Genomic DNA, 20,998 nt, shown 5'->3' with positions numbered 1-20,998 from the left:
CCAACACACACAAACACACACACTCCCGGAACAGTGGCCAGCCATTTTTGCAGCATTGGGGGTTTGGTGCCTTGCTCAAAGGCACTTCAGTCGAGGTATTGAAGTTGAAAGAGAGCAACCTTTGGGTTACAATCCAACTCTCTATCCATTAGGCCATAGCTTCCCTGGGAATGTAGAGATTTTAAAGTAAAAACAGGGTGGAATAAGGCCACTGAAATACTACTGTTAAAAGATAGCTGTGCAGCTGTTTTTCTTTTTTTGTGTGAAAGTAATCAGCAGCTATACAATCCTTCGTCCTCCATCTTTAGGAAAGTGACCCAGGTTCTTTTTCTGAAGACGACCTCGTGGCTTTTTTGGATGAATCCTAAAGCAATAGGTTTGAGGACTGAGTGAGTGAGTGTGTGACATGTTTGCTTGTTTATAGCATTTATTTGGTGCATGCTTGTGTGCATGTGATTTGATTTTTACCTTGTGATGCATATTATGATAGCGATGATGATGCTAATCTGTACAGCAGCGATGATCACAGTGTATTATAGCTGTATTATAGCTGGTCGCTGTGATTTTACCGAGACATATTAATGGATCAACATCTTTTGATGATCCTGGATCAACATTAAATGTCCAAAAATACAGAATTAACCTAATTCCCTTAACCTAACCCTACCAATAAGCTAATTTATTCTTAAAATCAATGGGAAATGATAGCTAATAGAAGCACCTAACCCATATTGTAAGCCTAAAACAGATATTTCCTGAAAAGTTATATCTATATTCTGATTGGTTGATTGGAATGTTGTTCCAGGACCAAGGATGTTGATCCAGGAACATGTTGTACTTGGTGAAATCATGCTCGCCTTATTCCTATTTGCCTTTGTATTTTAGGAAGGGTGTCTCAAAGAGATGATCATATTTAGGATGGATTTGATCAGATATCAAAGAGAAAATGAAAAACACAAAAGAGCTTGTTATTTCTGCATTTCTTCATTTTATTTTACTTAAATATAAAGTTTGGTATTTACTGTGTACAGTGTAATATAAAATTAGTTAATCTTGCAAGAAAAAAAACTACTTCCCATGATTCTGAAGTTTGCATTCAATGGACACTTGACTTTGCCACCTTGATTTTGAAATTCACAATAGAAATATAAAACATTTTTAATCTTTGCATTTATCTCATGGGACCTTTAGAAAACCCCTGACAGAGCACATATGTTCATTTCCTTTTAATTCTAAAAATGCTTTAGTTATTTTTGGTTTAGACTGTATGTCATCATAAATAGCTAAATAAACACGAACCTATGTGTGGAAGATTTGTTGCTGGGCGTGTGTGTGTGTGTTCAGATTATGTTCAGCCACACCACACCATGGTCATTAATAGACTAACGTTACGTGTATAAACTTTAATCAGCATTTGGATAAATACAGACGAGCGAACAATGTTACAACTTGGCAGTTTAAACTAGCCAACTACACATCAAAACGAGTAAGGTCAAGATTTTCATAACAGTTCATTTGATTAACTCTGTCAACAACAAATTAAGCCCTCAACAAACATTTACCATGTTAAATACTGTTTTGGTAGGTTTGACTAGAGATGAAGCAGACATATGCGTCATGTGACTACTTCTAAACCAATGATATCAGCTTCCGACACTTCTCTAAAATCACCAGACTGGTTCCCGGAGAGTCCGCTTTTTGATTCGTATAAAGAGGTCTGTAATTACATCGAATCGGTAAGTCTGTCTAACGTTTTTCCCCTTTACTGCCAGTAGTTCGGGAATGGCAGGGACGTTCGTTATGTTTCCGGTTTTATGATGATGACGTTTCTTTGCACACGGTCTAGTAGAAGTGCACGTGGTGTTGTGTACAGAATCGCCGTCTAGAACGCGCTTACTTTCGAGCGCGGTGCGCGGGTGTACTCCCGGTAAGCAGTAAATGCTGTTGATGTATGATCAGACCCTCAGCGTCTAAACTTACAATAAGGACGGGAGAAATTAGGTGTGCAGGAAGGTAGCACTAGCAGCTAGGCCTCGTGACGCCTTTTGTTCTATCTCATCAGTTCTGGTGCATCTGTTAAATTAGAAGAGATTTCATAGATCTCAGAAATAACGATATCGACCTGCATCCCAGTAAGAAACGTCATTATTAAGGTAAAAATGTGTTGTAACAGTGTAAACAAGAGTCAGAGATGCGCTGCGTGAGATCGCCGTGATTTTGCCAAGTTCCTGGATCAACATCTTTTGATTATTCTGGATCAACATTGTTGTCCAAAAATATAGACTATAGCCCAATTTCTATCCATAAACCTAACCCTACCCATAATTTATTCATAAAATCACTGGGAAATGATAACTGATGAACAAGAGTGTAGAAGCACCTAACCCTGATTGTAAGCCTAAAACAGATATTTCCTGAAAAATTATATCTCATTTCTGATTGGTTGATTGGAATGTTGTTCCAGGACCAACAAGAATGATGATCCAGGAACATGTTGTACTTGGTGAAATCATGATCACCGCTGCCAGAAACACCAGTGAAACAAGTGCAAGAAGACAAAATTCACCTGATTCTGATGTGTGCTACTTTTTCCTCAGTCAAAGATAAATAACACATTAATATAATGTCAACTGAAAACTTTTCAGAAGAATATGCTTTTTTATGATTTTGGCCTATTCCATCTAAGAGGTCAACTTGCTGTACATTATATAAAATAGTAAGTCTCATATTTACTAATAATTGCGTGGATTATTCGTATTTATTCACATTTTTGTATGCAAGTGAATTTGTTATTAACCTTGTTCTGATGCCATGTTCTAGTGTTACTAGATTTGAAGTATTTTAGATAAGCGACGTGAAGTATTATAGATAAGTTTATACCCAAGGTTAGTTATTTGTATAAAACAGAACAAACTATATCTATGGGTCTTCTGAATTTTTTTTTTTTTTACAGCCTTCCTTCCTGACATGTTTAAAAGGCCACCCAGAATTTTTTTTATTTTTTTTTATTAATATTATTATTATTTTTTATGAATCTTTTCCTTTTTAACACAAATTGTAGTGAGAAAATGTAAAATATATTTTTGTTTAGCTTTGGTTTTCATTCATTCTTCTTATTTCAGAATTGTAATGTTGACATTGTGGTGGTATTTACAGCATTGTGACAATGATAATATTTTTCTCTGTTTTAGGATGCCAGGATGATTGGCTGGTTGCCACCGCTCTTTTCAGTGATGTCACTGACATTGCTGTGGGCATGTTCACTGGGTGCAGGTTCAGATTGCAAGTCCATGGCCATTGAGACTGATGGTCAGATGGCAGAACGGGCACAACAGCGCCACCTACAGGCTCTGTTTGCCAAGTACGGGCAAAATGGTAGTATCTCCTTAGAAGGCCTGTTCAACCTACTAAAGGGGGTGGGGCTGGACCGCATCCGAAAAGTGATGATGCACCACCATGGCAATGGACATAATCATACACATGAGCATGATCACACGCATGTTCATGTTGACAAACTCACCACACGCACACATCCTGTCACCAGAAAGAAAGGGGATATTGACCATAATGTGGAAAAGAGTGACCCCATCCCAGAATCGAAACCTGATGATCCCTCCTCCGGGAAGAAAAGCCAGTCGGATGCTCATCACAATCTCTACATGAAGATGAATCAGGACTTGACCACAACTTTGACTACGCCATCCTACATCACAAAATCACGGCGGACCAATCGTAGTGCTGACTCTGATTTAACGCAGGACCACGCCCCATTTAACTCCACCCAGAGAACTGTAACACAGTCTAACCACACCCACCAGACTGAGGACACACCTGTCCATACACACGATGACCATGATCTGCATGGACTAGACCATACAAGCCTAGCGGTACATTTACTTTAATTATTCATTTACATTTGATCTAATATCTAATTTTTTTTTTTAACCTTTCCAAAGACTCTTGAAATTCCCTGACATACTCCGCTCACAAAAGTCCCGTCTTTTCTCTTTCAGTGTCAAAATGCATCCACAATCCTGCAGTCACATGGCATGACAAAGGAAATGGGTGTCTCGGTCAAGGACTTCAGTTACCTGTGCCCTGCCCTACTCCTGCAGATTGATTCCAATTCTTGCCTCCTGCACGCTGATGAACATCCAGGTGAGCTTTTGAGGATGTGATTTACATAAAGTTGTGTTTTTCTGTCACAATCGCAATAGTTGATCAGCAGAATCTGTATAACAATTAACCTTTTTTTTTCAGATCATTCCCATCATCACAACCACCACCATCATCATCACAATCATCATCATCATAATCACACTAATGGCAGAAGCCCAAGGAATGCTTCGATTTACATTGGTAAGTCCGAGTTACTTAGTATCTTTTAAGTTCTAGATATAACAAGGCTAAGTTGCATATTCATTATATTTATGTTATGGTAATTGTCTTCCAATGACGCAAATTACATTTTAAATAAGGAAGATAGCCAGTTACCTGAGCAAGAAGGTTCAGCTAATGAAATCATAGCTTTACTTTTGGTTTAGATAAACACACAAACTTGGGGATGCACACTTATGGGCTGATAATTAAGCATCATTTTATGGTGATAACTGATAAATGGATAGTTTTCAAATTCTATATGATTTGACGAAATGCTTTAAAAATAAAACGCTAAAATCAAACAGTATGAATTATTGCAAATTAATTTAATAAATGTGTGTTTGTTTATGTTACAGCTTGGGTAGGAGGGTTTCTCTCCATTACTTTGATCAGTTTACTGGCATTAGTTGGTGTGGTTTTGATCCCACTCATGAACAGAGTCTGCTTCAACTTCCTGCTGAGCTTCCTGGTAGCCCTTGCAGTGGGAACTCTCAGCGGAGATGCTTTTCTCCACCTCATACCACATGTAAGTCACAAACTTGCATCCAAATTTAGTACGGTTGTTTTTAAAGGGTTAGTTCACCCAAATAGCAAAATTATGTCATTAATAACTTACCCTCATGTTGTTCCAAATCCGTAAGATAAATGGAGTTCTTATGGGTTTGGAACAACATGAGGGTGAGTCATAAATGACATAATTTTGCTATTTGGGTGAACTAACCCTTTAAGGCATGATCCTACAGAAATCTATAATATGCTAATTTGGTGCTCAATAAATATTTCCTAATACTATCAATGTCACATTTTGATTCATTTAATGTATACTTGCTGAATTAAAGTATTAATTTCTAGATTTTTTTTTTGTTGTTGTTGTTTTTTGTTAACTGAGCACAAAAATTTGAACCGTAGTGTCTACACGTTTTTCTGTATTCTGCAAGATTTCTAATTGACCTTTGATTGGCACCTGTCAGTCTCAGAGTCATCACCAGCATGGCCACTCCGAGCACCATCACCATGGTGAAGAGGTGGAAGAGGATTCCCTTCGGCCTGTGTGGACGGGGCTCACAGCTCTGAGTGGAGTCTACATCATGTTCCTCATCGAACACTTCCTGACCCTCGGCAAAATGTACAAAGACAAAAAACAGAAGGTCAGCAAAATGTGCAAACAGACAATATAAGTCTAAGATTTCATATTTTATAAGTCTAAGATTTCATATTATTGTCGCATAATTGAGAAGAGTTTGAGTTAAGCAGTTTAAAGTTTTAGCACTGATCAAAACAGCAATTCAGTTATTGGCTGGTCAGTAGATGTAGGTCTTAACAGCAAACACACTGTGCGATGATCATGCTGAATTTCTAACACTGTTAGAAAATTAACATAGGCTATCCTTCGGACACAAGACTGTGACAATGGCTGTCTTTGAACCTCTCTCACTGTACATGCATAAGACCCATGATTAAGAGCCACGGTTATAGAAATCACCATGATTGTTTCACAATGACAATCTTTCGTCTAGGACAGCTGGAAATCATGCAGTGTGTCCTGGGCTTTAAATCATATCATTAATTCCTAAATAAATCACTTAAAGTTTCTTGAATTTCTGTAGTTTAATGTATTTTCTCTGTGTTTGTAGGTGCAGAAGAGGGTTGATCTCGCCACAGAAGTTTTGGAATCTGAGAAACTTCCATCATTAGAAGACGATGATGTCAAAACAACCGACGGTAACTCTTTTTTTATATGCTTGCTAAAGTTTATGCAGTCAGAAAGAAATTTTCATACATTTTGATTTCAATTTTTCTGTAACATCAGCTACTGAAACAAACGGTGGAAGCGCGTGTGGGCGGGGTGTTGCAGAGGAAGAGGAGGTGATGTTGGGGGCGGAGCTCTACAGTGACATAGATTGCGAAAACAAATGCCACTCCCACTTCCATGACACTGTTGGCCAGTCAGATGAGCAGCATCATCATCACCATGACTATCACCACATACTGCATCACCACCACTCCCAGAACCACCACCCGCACACACACACGCACCGACACACACACTCCTACTCGCTCCAGCACTTCCAGCAGGCTGGCGTGGCCACACTCGCCTGGATGGTCATCATGGGAGACGGACTTCACAACTTCAGTGACGGACTTGCCATAGGTAAATTTTACACACACGTAAAACAAATAACACCTTAGATTTGCAGTAAAATTTTATGCATACAGTGTACACTAAATAGGTTTAGAACAAAATTTTGGAGCACTTTTGAAACATGTTTTTGCCTGTATTTACAAATCACATAAAGTTTTATATATATTATACACACACACACACACACACACTTTTAAGATAATAAATCTTTTTTATATATAATATACTTGGAACATATATCTTAATTGGTTCTTAAAGGATTTGGCAATTTGATATACGTAGTTTGTTGTTTTTGGTATTATTTATATATATATATATATATATATATATATATATATTTTTTTTTTTTTTTTTTATACATGTATGTGTGTGTGTGTGTGTGTGTGTGTATATATATATATATATATATATATATATATATATATATATATATATATATATATATATATATATATATATATATATATATATATATATATATATATATATATATATATATATATATGTGGGTATATATATGTATATATATATGTGGGTATATATATGTATATATGTATGTGGGTATATATATGTATATATGTATGTGGGTATATATATGTATATATGTATGTGGGTATATATATGTATATATGTATGTGGGTATATATATGTATATATGTATGTGGGTATATATATGTATATATGTATGTGGGTATATATATGTATATATATATATATGTATGTGTGTATATATATGTATATATATATATATATATATATATATATATATATATATATATATATATATATATATATATATATATATATATATATATATATATATATATATATATATACCGTATTTTCCAGACTCTAAGTCGCACTTCTTTTCATAGTTTGGCTGGTCCTGCGACTTATAGTCAGGTGCTACTTATTTATCAAAATTAATTTGACATGAACCGAGAGAAATGAACCAAGTGAAAACATTACCGTCTCTAGCCGCGAGAGGGCGTTCTGTGCTGTTCAGTGCTCCTGTAGTCTATCACTGAGCAGCATAGAGCGCCCTCTGGCGGCTGTAGACGGTAATGTTTTCTCTTGGTTCTAAATAAATGCGACTTTTTTTTAACTCAGGTGCGACTTATAGTCCGAAAAATACGATATATATATTTATAATATAATTATAATTGATATGTACGTTTGAAATTGAATACAATTTTTACCACAAAAAAGTGCACACAAAGGCTTTTGCATACTCTGCTTTAGAAAAGCATTACAGATTATTTGCGATTTTGAATTTCAGGGGCGGCTTTCACAGAAGGTTTGTCCAGTGGTCTTAGTACCTCAGTTGCGGTGTTCTGCCATGAGCTTCCTCATGAGCTTGGTAAGACATTGTCTGTCATCATCAGTGTGTGGAATTGACAAAAGAATCACAACTCACCTGCCTTATCCTCCTCTTTTACGCAGGTGATTTTGCGGTCTTACTGAAGGCGGGTATGTCAGTACGACAGGCCATCCTGTATAATCTGCTCTCAGCCTTGATGGGATATTTAGGCATGATCACAGGCATTCTGATTGGTCATTATGCTGAAAATGTTGCCACATGGATCTTTGCTCTCACGGCTGGTTTATTCATGTATGTCGCTCTTGTGGACATGGTGAGTAGCACAGAACAAAATAAATTCTGTGAATGAGATCTTTCTACTACTTTGTCTTCAGCAGGGTTATTATTGTTAACTAAACATTTTGTTCATTGAAACTAAATGGAATTTAATTGAATGAAAAACTAAAATTAAACTGAAATATTTTTGTTAAAAAAATGAAATAAAGCATAGTAAACAAAAAACTAACAAAATTAATTAATTCAAATGAAACCTTAAGATATAAAACACAAATTCAACTTGTTCTAAAAAAAACAATTCTAAAAAACGTCCTTATACAGTTCTATTATGATCTTTTTGTGTATTTTTAAGGGAAAATAGTGTTGTAATGTGAATACATTTTTTTTTTAATTGAAACGTGCACATTGTGGTCCTCTGTGTTTATCTAGATGAGACTGTGGTATCTAAAATATGTCTTTTTGTGTGTGTGTGTGTTTTGAAGGTCCCCGAGATGTTACACAATGATGCAAACGAAGCAGGCTTCAGTCACTATGGCTTCTTCCTCCTACAGAATGCTGGGATACTCCTGGGCTTTGCCATCATGCTTATCATTGCTGTTTTTGAGCACAGGATACAACTTGACATTGGCTTCTGACCCGAGGACATTTTTCCATCACTCCTAAAAAATATCACTCCTCAAAAACATGTACTAATGTTGCTTTTTGACCCTAAATTCTGCTTAACCTGGTGTCCACCTGTTGAAATGCTTGAGATTTTGTTTAATATGCGCTTAAATATGCATGAATAATTGTCATCTTATTTGTAACTTGAAGTAAAAAACTATTTATGGGTGTTGACTGTTACAATTTCGGTATAAAAGCGAAACTTGAGAATGTGAAGGTGTTTTATTAGTTTTTATTTGTTTGTTACACAGTGTTGTACAGTAGCTAGTGAAACAGGTTACATTTGTTAATTTTTGCACCCTCTGTCCCACTAACATTCCAGTAAAGAACTGAGTGTCCCATCATGTCTTTGTCTGATTTCTATCTAAACTGTATTTGAACTTGCCAATGATCATATCAGCAGAGTATATTGTGTAATAGTATTGAAGCAAATGGATAATCATTGGCAGATTTGATAACTCAAAAATATATCAAGATCAGTGCTCCTCAAATTTGGCTCGCAAGATCCACTTTCCTGCTGAGTTTAGCTCCAAACCTAATCAAACAAATCTACCTGGTTTTTTTCATAATGATCCTGAAGACATTGATTAGCAAACCCAAGTGTGTTTGATTAGGGTTAGAGCTAAACTCTGCAGGAGCCAGATTTGAGGATCACTGGTCTAGATGATGAGCTGCAGTGCATGAAATCCATTTGTGTTGCATGTGCAGTCTTTGCCACTTTATGAGTTTATAATTGTTATTTACAACCAATGACTAGATAAAACTGAATTATTAAAACTTAAGATGTTTGAAAAGTTGCCATTATGTAACGGTTATGTAATCAAACTGCAGTTTATAGCTGTGAAAAAATGAAAGAAAAACACCCAAGCAAAAAACAGACAGTCTCTAATCACTCAGTTCATTCCTCCCTCTTCATGTTGTCCCCTGGTTTTTTGGTTCTGTATTTGAAAGTGATTTGATTAACAGGGGGCATGACGCCCAGACCAGCACGGCTTTTGTCTAGCATCGCCTCCTGCTGGTTCTCCGACAACTGCATTTCACACATGAGCAGAGTCACACACACAAACTGCTTCAGCTCATTCATTGCGAAAAAACGCCCTGGACACTGTGTGGCTCCGGAGCCGAAAGGCATAAGATAGTACCGGACCTTCTGACCACATTTATAAAAATCTGTTTTTTCTTTCCCATCCTCCACAAAACGGTCAAATCGGAAGCGCTACAGGAAATCAAAGACAAAAGACATCTCAATAAATGCGTTTTCTAATAATAATAATAAAAAAATGAATGTTCCATTTTAAATTAACTAGGTGGATCTAGGGCAGTGATTCTCAAGTTTTTTGACTGCAAGTCTGTTGCAATATTCATAGACTGTGACTTCTTGTCATTTATGATTTATTGGATCAGTAATAAATTGTAATTTATTCCTGTGATAACAATGCAGAATTTTCAGCAGTCATTGCTCCAGTCTTCCATGATCCTTCAGGAATCATTACAATATGCTGATTTGGTTCTCGGTCATTAATAATAATTCCTATTATTAGTATATTTTTGTTGCTCAGTATTTTTGTGGAAGTCCTAAAATAAATTTTGCCCAGCATTCTCCCATGAAAGGAAAATTCTTAAGAACAAAATTTATTTAAAAACACAAATGTTGTAACATAAGTCTTAACTTTTGATAGATTTAATACCATACATCCTGCTGACTAAAACTATTTGTTCTTTCTTTTAAATCATACTTGCCCTAAACTTTTAAAGTGGTAATTTATTGCAGAAAAATTGTCTTCAGCACTGACAATAATTGCTGAAGCCCCCGGTTGAGAAACACTGATCTAGGCAGCTATAAATGCGTGTTACCTGAGGCTGATCATATATTTCAGGATCAAGGTGTGTGCTTTCTGGGTAAAGAGCAACAATGTCATCTTTTCTCAGGTTGATTGAATGCTGGTCACCCAGGCGCAAACAGAAATCTTCCTGAACCACACGGATGTTCATTGATACAGAGGAGAGACGCAAACTCTCATTTATTGAACTTTCTGGGGAGAGAAAAACACAGTCTGAATCATTGTAAACGGACATAGTCACTCTGAAGCTATAAGCAATATTTAGACAATAATTGATATGTTTGATGGGTTACTATGTAAGAATATGCATGTTACCCAGGTTAACCATCTGTTCTAGCTGTTGTCGTGTAATTGTGATGTCCTCTTCAAAGATCAACTTCATGTTCTTCTCTCCAACCACACTGATAATCTCTGCTCTCACTGCCTCAAGGGCTTCTGGGCAGGAGATGAGGTGGTAAAGACACCAGAAGGCTGCTGGGATGGTGTTTCCTACTGCTGCCCACATCATGGCAAAATGATGTGCTATGGACAAAGAAAGAAAAAAAGAAAGCTATATGTATGTGTGTGTGTAAACCACTGGGCATTGGTCCAAACCAATATGGCACAGTCATGATGAGCCTTCACTGCTCATCTGCTCATACACATCCTTCTTCCACATTTCATCAGACAGAAAATGATGACAGAAAGCCCTTTAAGATGAATCAGTTTAGTCAGGAGTCATTTTGGCAAACCCTAGGGCAGGAATTTAATGAATGGGGAACAGGCATGTATTCGCAAGTCTTTCCACTTGAAAGGGGAAGCACCAAAAATTCTAAAACAGTTTGTCAAATTTATGATTCAGTAAAGCGTTTCAAATCAAAGCATTAATATCTTACATTAACTGCTGCCCTGGCAGCTACATGGAATATATATAAACACACACACACACACACACACACACACACACATCACTAATATAAATATATATAAAAAAACACTAATTTAAATACTACTAAAATACTAAAATAATTTAAAGCATTTATTATTGTTTTCTAACTCTGCCAAAATTCACTTATAAATTTTCACTTTCATTCATGAAGTAGACGAGAAAAAAAGTGTCTCCTGGTGCAAAACAAATACTTGTCAAATAGTTTGTTCCCTCCATTGCTACGGTTAGCACCGACAATCACGGATGAATTTCTCCAATGATTTATTATACTCACGTTTATTATTCCTGAAACAGTATAAAAAGGACGGTTTGGTCCGCTTTACATTTTTCTTCAAATAGTAAATGAAGAAAAAAAACAAGCAAAGGGCACTTTCCTTTTAGCTTAACTGACCGAACATCTTACTCGCATGGAAACTCCTGATATAATCCATAACTAACTATACAATAAATATCTTATTTAAATCGTGTATGCTTTATTTTTGTCTTGTAATAATAGTAAGATCTGTATGTAGGTAGAAATACGCAAAATTGCAAAAACAAAAATGAGATCAGAGAGGATTCTGACTAACCTAAAGTAAACACCTATGACTGGCCATTGCTTTCATACGAGATGCCTGTGATTGGCTACAATACTCAACGATGAAAACATATTGTAAATAGAATCTTTTGGCTTAGTAATTGAAAATAACCAGAGCACGCACACAAAAACATACAGGAGAGTTGAAAGCGGGTGACTTTGAGCGGGTACAGAATACCTATTTTGATCTCAAAAAGGTGAATTTTCACAGAAAGGTGAGGAGTATGCATCTATGGAACAGCTTAATTTTACTGAATCAAAACCATACAGATTACAACTAACTGTGAGACTAAACTGTGTAGTTAGTTACTGTGGCTACTGTGTCGTTACTGACTGTTCATAAGGCAAAGTGTACTTACATTTATACACATTCAATTAAATTAAATTAAATATTTAGTGTTTTAGATTTAAATTAAATCGCTTAGTGTTTTAGGTTAACACATGGTTAAGGACTAAATTTATGCTGCCTTTAAAACTACTATAAAAAGTAATTAAAATGTCTGTTGTCTCACAAAACGCTTCTTTTGTGGTACATTTAATTAGTATTTAAATAATTTATTTTGGTGCACAAAATCAGAAGACCAGGGTTCTTCATGTCATGATGGCAAAATTAATATACTTCTGCATATGGGACATTTACCATTAGAAACACACTCAACAATAATTTCAGATTTTATTTTGTGTGCGTTAGTGTGTTTATGTGGGAGAGTCACCTGCTTTATCTCTGTCCTGAAGCATGTCATACTGCTGGAACAGCTCCATTCGTTTCTGTATGAACTTGCATGGAGCCCTCCATTCTTCCATTCTTTGAGGGTAGAAAAATCTTATTAGCTTCTCACGAATCTCTTTGGTTTTTCCCAGCAATGCGATGGGCACACGGGCCATTAGTAAAGGGAAAATGCCATCAAACTTCTCAAAGTCCTCTCGCAGCTGATCCAGACAAAGTTTTTCTGAATGTCCATACAGAGTGTTAAATGTGGTCCGAAACATTACACATTTACAAAACTCATATAGTTCTGCCTCTTGCCAATCTCCATCAGATCCAGACTCTTCACTGGACAGAAAACGGCATCGCAGGACCTGCTGCAATTTTGTCATCATGCTGGACGTGAGCAGGTCGAGGTCAGGCCCCTTCAGCAGACTGTAACTCCGCTGGATGTGGTCACTCATTCCAGGAAAGAGGCCACTCTGTACTGGTGTGTAATTGAACGACCTGGATGCTGCACTGTCTGAAAACCTGTGGAAATCCAACTGTTTCCCGTGTTTGATCACAGACGAGTACAGAAAAGGATTCATTATGAATGTAATGTACTTTCCTAAAGAAATACACAAACAGGTATATGTAAGCCCATAATGCATTTTTTGTATAATTTTTGCATGAGTTTAGTTTAGTTTTTTTTTTTTTTTACTGACATCACTATAATTCCTAATCTCATCCACAACGTGTAACTTGCCTTTGCCAAATGGTGCTACTGAAAGAAATTTCTCAAGTGGATGAAATAAAATAAAACTTAAAGAAGGGGCAGTAAGTTAGTCAACAACCACCTAGCAGTTACCCACATCCTTGTTTTAACATGCAAACAAAGCGGTTTTGAATCAATAAGATCTGTGCTCCAAAATAGCAATATCTGATTCGTAAATAAATAATTATTTTGAGTTGAATCTTTTCAATAAATAATTTAAACCAGTTCACAATGCAATCTAATTCAGATACGATGCTTTTGGAACGATCAATTAGAATTATATAGCAACTACCTAGAAAAGTACAAAATAATAATAATATTAATAGTTAAAATGTCCGTGTTATCTGTCAACTTTTCAAAATTGCTATTCTCACAGTATCCTTTTTAGGGTCTTTTTAATGACCATAAGTATGTGAGCATGTGTTGCAAAATAACATTGCGTCTGAGAGGAGGAGCAAAAGGAAACCTGTGTGCACAAAATATAGCAAAATATGGCAATGTTCATTTTGTTAGGAGTCAGAAGACATTCTCATTTGGAAAAATGATGTGTACAAATAAATATTGCTAAGTAAATGAATGTGCATTTTTCATGTACCTGCTATAAGTACAGTAAAAACATCTCCATGCTCCTGCTGTAGCTGTGAAAGAAACTGCTGAGAGTTTTTTCTGAATTCTAGAGCTTTCCCCAGAAATGGAATCCAGCCTTTAATCAGAGGGGGCTCACCATCCTTCCTGTAAAATGCACACACAATTATTATTATTATTTTTTTACATCTTCATTTCAACAATGTCTGAGAGACTGCCATTCTATGGCATTATAAAATACTCAAACCCCAACCATATAGGTCACCTGCTCTCTTAATAATGTTGTCTGTGGTAAAGCAGTGATATAAGTGTGCTAAACAATTCTTTGTTGCATTTACATTTATTCATTTAGCAGACGCTTTTATCCAAAGCGACTTACAAATGAGGACAGTGGAAGCAATCAAAAACAACAAAAAGGGCAATGATATATAAGTCCTAGAACAAGTCTCAGTTAGTTTAACAGTACATGTAGCAAGGGCTTTTAAATAATATAATAAATAAAAAGAAACAGAATAGAAAAAGAATAGAGCAAGCTGGTGTTAGAGGTCATACACACACACACACACACACACAATTGTATAATAAATGAAAAGAAAATAGAATTCAAAAAGATTAGAAGGGTAGTTAGATTTTTTTTTTAAAGAATAGAAATAGAATAGTGACTGCTAAAGTTAGAAAGTCAAATAAACATTTCAGTTTGTTTTAAATGCCAATACTATTTTAAATGACAAAGCCAAGACTCATTTACTGAGAATGTGATTACTTCTGTGATCTACTGCTAATGTACATCTTCCATGGCCTATTTTCCGAGGCTAACCAGAAAAGAATGGGATGGCTCTTTGGAAATTAGCTCTTTAAACCTCCTTTTGATATTGCAGCTTGATAACTGAATAAAGAAAACACACTGCAGCACATATAGTGAATGAACAATAAAACAATGCAGCCCATATAGTGGGGTAAACCTCTAACTCCCTGACAAAGCCTCAGCACAGAAGCATGAAAAAATAAAACGTATAAAATAAACCCTCTGACCATCTGTGAAAGTGAAAGTGAAGTGACATTCAGCCAAGTATGGTGACCCATACTCAGAATTTGTGCTCTGCATTTAACCCATCCGAAATGCACACACACAGAGCAGTGAACACACACACACACACACACACACACACACACACACACACACACACACACACACCCGGAGCAGTGGGCAGCCATTTATGCTGCGGCGCCCGGGGAGCAGTTGGGGGTTCGATGTCTTGCTCAAGGGCACCTAAGTCGTGGTATTGAAGGTGGAGAGAGAACTGTACATGCACTCCCCCCACCCACAATTCCGTCCGGCCCGAGACTAGAACCCACAACCCTTCGATTGGGAGTCCAACCCAACCCTCTAACCATTAGGCCACGACTTCCCAAGTAGCCTACATGAACAATGAACATTGATACACTAAGCAAACATGTAGTGTGCTTCAGATATGATCTAATAGCTACTCGTTTAAACATGCAAACAAAGCGGTTTTGAATCAATAGGATCTGTGCACCACAAAAATGTCCGATTTGTGAAAGAATCGTTCTTTTCAAATGAATCTTTTCATTTAATCATTTTAACCAGTTCACATGCAGGTATAGCTATACGCATGGTCTCTAGTACGATCAACTTCAGATACGATGCTTTTGGGAAACGAGTAACGAGTAATAATATATTATTTATTACTTCATATTTATATGTTACATGACTGTAACAAATGGAAATGGAACCAATTAAATTATAAACATCTTTATAAATAACATATAATAAAACAATACCTCTACATATGGCTTGACTCACTGGAACTTTTTAGAGAACAACGAGGCGGCGCGTAACCGAGTCACTGAATCGGTTCGAACAGTTCGAAAGAAATTCTTGTCGAGCTACCTACCCATCGCTGGAAGCCTTCCAGTGAAAGGTTCAGTTTCTGAGGTGAATTGAGAGTAAACAAGCTCTCAGTCCTGCAATAAAGTGGGAATTATTCATATGAACCTAGCAGACACTTCATTGCCAACGCGGCTTTGAATGACGATTATAACGTTTACACTCTTAAAATAAGGTTCTAAAAGACGAGGGGGTTAGCAGTAATGCCATAGAACAGTAGGCTAATCCTCAAATTTGGCTCGCGAGATCCACTTTCCTACAGAGTCAGAGATCCACTCCAGTCCTAATAAAAAAAAAATCTACCTGTGTTTTTCAAGGTGAGTTTGGTTAGGGTTAGAACTAAACTCTGCAGGAAAGTGGATCTCGCGAACCAGATCCAAACATTGTTAATAAACAGTTTATGAAAGAACCGTGTTACAGCGTGAATGACATTTTAATAATCTAGAGAACCTTTCCTTTGTGGAAAGGAAAGGTTCAGTAGAAGTAAAAAGTTGTTAATGGAACCATCAATGCTTATAAATATATTATTAGACACATAAGGACAATTAAACAAAGATTTATTTAAACAAAGTATTAATTCGTATTACAATGAAGAAACATCGGCTACATCATGACAACAAGCTGCAAAAGCGGTCAGAAAACTCACCGCTTGCGACTGCAGAACATGCAGAACAGCAGCATGGAGATAAAGCCCAGAAAGATCGTCAATAAACACTCCATTATTAAAGAGCCTCTGAGTGAAAAAAGAAAGAAAAAAAAACCTAGAAGACTGCTCCGAAAAAAGGCTCCACGATGTAGGCTACTGCACGCGAAAGTTACTTTAAAATGTAAAAATTTATTAAAATCACCGCACTAATTAAAAATTAGAATCCAATGCGAGATGAGGGAATAATACAAGAACGAATGCGAGTGTCCAAGAAGATATCCAGAAAGTCCCACCCAATAGAGATCGCTCAATGATAATTAAACATTGCTCAACATACTGGTATTACTTAACTACTTGGCCCACTCAAGCTTTTGTAACATACACGCACAGCAGAGGAGTATGGGAGACCTAACCAGAGCCACCAGTGTTTATTGCCAGATATGCACGCAGCAGCATGTTGAAGACACGCCTCTTCTTGACGAATAGTTAGATAGATATAGTGATTCAAATATATAAAAAATACCTACCTAATAATCAAATTATAAATTTTTTATTGTTTTATATATGTTTACAAATTATTTTTTACATTTACATAATGAAATCGTTAGAAGTCATCTTTTGGTCTCAATGTTTGCTGAGGCACAGGGGAAATTCTGCTAGTGCCTAATTGGAAACAGAAGGATTCTCTTTGTACAAGATATCTTTCTTTCTTCCCACAGTCTGTTACTCAGTGTGTATGTGAGTGTATGTATGCCAGCAGTGCTCCACACATAAAGGTCCCTCTTTTGGGCTGTTCTGTGGTACATTTTCAGTGCTGCCAGTAAAGAAACACCAAATTAGCCTTCGCTTAACTCAGAAGACTGTTTTTGGCAGCTGTGGCCTAATGGTTAGAGAGTTGGACTTGTAACCTGAAGGTTTCAGGTTTGAGTCTTGGTGCTGGCAGGAGTTGTAGGTGGGAGGGAGTGAATGAACAGTGCTCTCTTCCACCCTCAATACCCATGGCTGAAGTGCCCTTGGGCAAGGCACTGAACCTCCAGTTGCTCCCTGGGTGCTGGATATATAGCTGCCCACTGCTCTGTGTGTGTTCACTTCTCACTACTGTGTGTGTGCACTTGGATGGGTTAAATGCAGAGCACCAATTCTGAATGGGTTACCATACTTGGCAAATTTCATGACTTTCACTTTAATGGGGAATACAAATTTAAGACAGACTTGGACTAGTGGGAGTGTTAGGGAAGTCAATGGCAATGTCAAATGCTCAATTATCCACTGCATGATTCATCGTATATAGGATGATATATAAATCTTTAATTTGACATCTTAAAAAATCACACACTTTAAAAAATATATATTTCCAAGGTGCAAATAAAATAAAGATAATAAATAAAGAAAAAAAAAAATAAAGAAATAAAGAAAAATCAAATTTCAGACTCTCTACATCATAATTTAATGTTTAATTTATTGTGATCAATAATCAATCAGATTATTTTGGACAGAGAAAGAGCACAATCTGAATGCAGCATATTTATGTATACAAAAAGCAATTAATGGTGATTAGCAGTCATCTGTGTTTTAAGTACAAAATACATTTGTTTCTTCTTAAAATGCATGTTCATGATTTCAGGAAATTAAGCACTTGTGTCTTTTTGTCTGTCATAAACAGGATATATTTGCCAATATTTAACAAGATAAATTAAAGAAATTAAGATATTAACATAAAAAAATAATGTAAACAACATAACATGATCAGCCTTACACAATCACAGGAGAAATACATGGCATGTATTATTTTAAGTTATTCATATTTTCTTCCCCAATCTCCCACTACAACCATTATATTAATCTGAAACTCAAACCCTGTGATACGGGATTATTATTTGGAAGAGTCTCGATACCATTTACGTTAAGGATCAAACAGTCTCACACCTATTCCTGAATATATACAGAATCCAGCACAGAGAGGCTGAGTGAATGTGGTCTGGACTCTGTGAATGAGGGTCATTGTGTCAGAGACGCTGTGGAAGAAGAGAGCAAATACACTTCTATTCTAGAGGGCCAGGGAACTACAGGGAGTGCAGTCATCTTATTACATTACTGTGCCAGAACTTGCATTTGTCAATAAAGCACATTGAAGACAAGGAATGATTATTAGCTTCAATTCTACTTGCAGCACAATCTCCCTTCCTTCCAGTGCTCTTATATGACACTGATATACTCAACCATCTATATCTACTCCATTCAACCTCTCAGTAACAGCATCCACACCCACTCTCTCTACACAACACCCGAAGGTAAGCATCAAATCTTTCTGGATGATCAGGATAGGGCTGGGTTAGTTTCTATGAACAGTCCGTTCCCTTCAGACAGATAAAGGTGTTTTTATGTGTGTGTTCGGGTCCAGTGGAAATCGCTGGAAATCTGATGGGGAAAGAATATAAAATCAATAATCCGAATCATCTGAATTTTAATTAATACTACAACATGCTAGCTGAAACTCATATTTTCATGTTGTTTTAAGCTGTAGGAATCAGAGAGAGAAGTTCTAGTGCGACTTTCAACAGTCAGTCACTTTTAAAACCTAGATCTAAATCTAGATTTGGATACTTATTTGATTCATCAGTGTACATGTGTTCTTCACAGTGTTTAAATGTACAGCTTGTTTCTGTGCGTGTGTATGTGTGTGTATATGTATGTGTGTGTCACATTGTCTTACATTGTAGGAACTCCTTCCTGCTCTCATATTCGTGAGTGGTAATGATCTGGATGTATCTCACTAAAGAAATCAACAGACATCCTTGGTGAAAACATTTAAACAATTCCATGTTCATTTTATTTCACGTTAAACTGATTGATACATTTGACTATGAATTTCAGAAAGCATGCGTGTCCATTTTTTCCTCTAGCAGATATCTTTATCTTCTCCCTATCTACAGAAATGCTCTAGGTTCTCTCTTAGATCAGACACAGATTTTCCAATATCATCAAAAGAGAGATGAGAACAGACAGTGATGCTGGGTAAGTCTGTAGATGAAGGAGGAACAGAGAGAGACTGAAAACTCACTCCAGTGCACCTGTTTCTCAGTCCTCTCTGCAGCGGCTGATACAGTGTTGTGGTTTTTGTGTTCATCTACCATACGCATATAACATATACACCACTGATCAGTACGACAGACAATTTACTTCGGTTTATCATGTTGAGGACAGATCATCTCTTTTAATTCTCCAATTGTATCGGTACTTGTGTCGCTTTCCAGAGCAAAATTCTTCATGGCGTTCAAAATGAAAAGATTCCAGACACACCAAACAGAACTTGATGGCTTTATATTTTCTCTCAGTACAAAAGTCACACTCCACATCTCCAGATCCAATGCAACATTGAGCAGGACGAGCAGCTTGGAGTTTTGTCTTCTTGAGTTTCTTCAGACAGCATGGTGTTTTTACCTAAAACAGGTCTTGGGTTGAAGGTCTGTCTGCACTGTAGACTCCCTTCTGATCATCCTGATCCCAGCAGTCTGTAATACAGCTCATACAGTAACTGTATCCACAGGGAATGGCCACTGGATCCTTCAGTAGATCCAGACAGATCGGACAGCTGAACTCATCCTTAGTCAAAGAAACACTGGATTCTTACATTTTACAGTCTGTAGATACAAATAAACAGATACATTGAACTGTTACACTCCCTGTTTTTGTGTTAAGAGAGACATTCGTATGTGTGTAAGTGTGACACACCTGTAGGCTATTAGGTGTAAACTGTTCACAATGAAAAGGTCTACAAGTTCAGCAACTGTGAAAAATATAAGGCAATATTGAACGTCCAGGTGGCGCTCTAACACTTTTTCATATCAGTGTACAGTCATGGGCAAAAGTATTGGCAGTGACAAATTTTGTGTTTTGCAAAGTTTGCTGCTTTTGTATTTGTAGATAATTTATCCACATATTTCTATTTTGTATACTGAAAAACAATGATAAGGATATCATATGTTTTAAATGCTTTTATTGGCAAAAATGTAGTTGAAATACAGTGACCCTTGTTCTTCATAACCTCTGCAATTCGCTCTGGCATGATGGATTCAAATCTGGGTCAAATCCTGACTGATGGTGATGCATTCTTGCCTTATTAGTTTTTAGAGTTGATCTCAGTTTGTGAGCTTCTGCTTGTCTACTCGCCTTTTGAGGACTAACCACTGGTGCAAAGTTATTTTTGCCGATGAAGCTCCCTTCTGACTGTTTGCAACATCTGGAAAATCGATTGTTTGGATCAGA

General features: G+C 36.7%; 3 protein-coding genes and 1 pseudogene across 8 annotated transcripts in view; 2 read left to right on the top strand and 2 right to left on the bottom strand.

The window, feature by feature from the left end:
• LOC127934313 (apolipoprotein M) overlaps nucleotides 1-20,998 on the top strand; it is a 72,263-nt gene that overhangs the window by 19,214 nt on the left and 32,051 nt on the right. The gene's annotated exons all lie outside the window — the stretch shown is intronic.
• Nucleotides 1,470-9,127, top strand: LOC127934174 (zinc transporter ZIP6-like). 4 transcript variants are annotated; one of them, XM_052531394.1, is made up of 12 exons: nucleotides 1,470-1,486; nucleotides 1,586-1,736; nucleotides 3,192-3,887; nucleotides 4,014-4,158; nucleotides 4,261-4,359; nucleotides 4,737-4,906; nucleotides 5,352-5,528; nucleotides 6,015-6,102; nucleotides 6,191-6,532; nucleotides 7,803-7,883; nucleotides 7,967-8,157; nucleotides 8,603-9,127. In XM_052531394.1, the coding sequence occupies exons 2-12, from the start codon at nucleotides 1,611-1,613 to the stop codon at nucleotides 8,753-8,755; spliced, it is 2,268 nt and encodes a 755-aa protein (XP_052387354.1). In that variant the 5' UTR covers nucleotides 1,470-1,486; nucleotides 1,586-1,610; the 3' UTR covers nucleotides 8,756-9,127. The 4 variants fall into 4 exon arrangements, with proteins under 4 accessions (XP_052387354.1, XP_052387347.1, XP_052387363.1 ...); XM_052531403.1 differs by lacking the exon at nucleotides 1,470-1,486 and adding an exon at nucleotides 2,465-2,716 and having other exon boundaries at nucleotides 1,537-1,736; XM_052531387.1 differs by lacking the exon at nucleotides 1,470-1,486 and having other exon boundaries at nucleotides 1,536-1,736.
• On the bottom strand, nucleotides 8,992-17,097 carry LOC127934243 (cytochrome P450 7B1-like). Of its 3 annotated transcripts, none has more exons than XM_052531494.1 (6): nucleotides 16,733-17,097; nucleotides 14,188-14,324; nucleotides 12,843-13,445; nucleotides 10,940-11,146; nucleotides 10,638-10,816; nucleotides 8,992-9,999 (listed from the first exon to the last, which is right to left on the bottom strand). In XM_052531494.1, exons 1-6 carry the CDS (start codon nucleotides 16,804-16,806, stop codon nucleotides 9,682-9,684), a joined length of 1,518 nt encoding a protein of 505 aa, XP_052387454.1. In that variant the 5' UTR covers nucleotides 16,807-17,097; the 3' UTR covers nucleotides 8,992-9,681. The 3 variants fall into 3 exon arrangements, with proteins under 3 accessions (XP_052387454.1, XP_052387472.1, XP_052387464.1); XM_052531512.1 differs by lacking the exon at nucleotides 16,733-17,097 and adding an exon at nucleotides 15,981-16,356; XM_052531504.1 differs by lacking the exon at nucleotides 16,733-17,097 and adding an exon at nucleotides 16,094-16,356.
• On the bottom strand, nucleotides 18,731-20,365 carry LOC128022843 (E3 ubiquitin/ISG15 ligase TRIM25-like; annotated as a pseudogene).

This window comes from Carassius gibelio, chromosome A2, assembly GCF_023724105.1.
Source record: "Carassius gibelio isolate Cgi1373 ecotype wild population from Czech Republic chromosome A2, carGib1.2-hapl.c, whole genome shotgun sequence".
NCBI lineage: Eukaryota > Metazoa > Chordata > Actinopteri > Cypriniformes > Cyprinidae > Carassius > Carassius gibelio.
The sequence above is the reverse complement of the archived record's forward strand: the minus strand, read 5'-3'. Positions and strand labels throughout refer to the sequence as shown.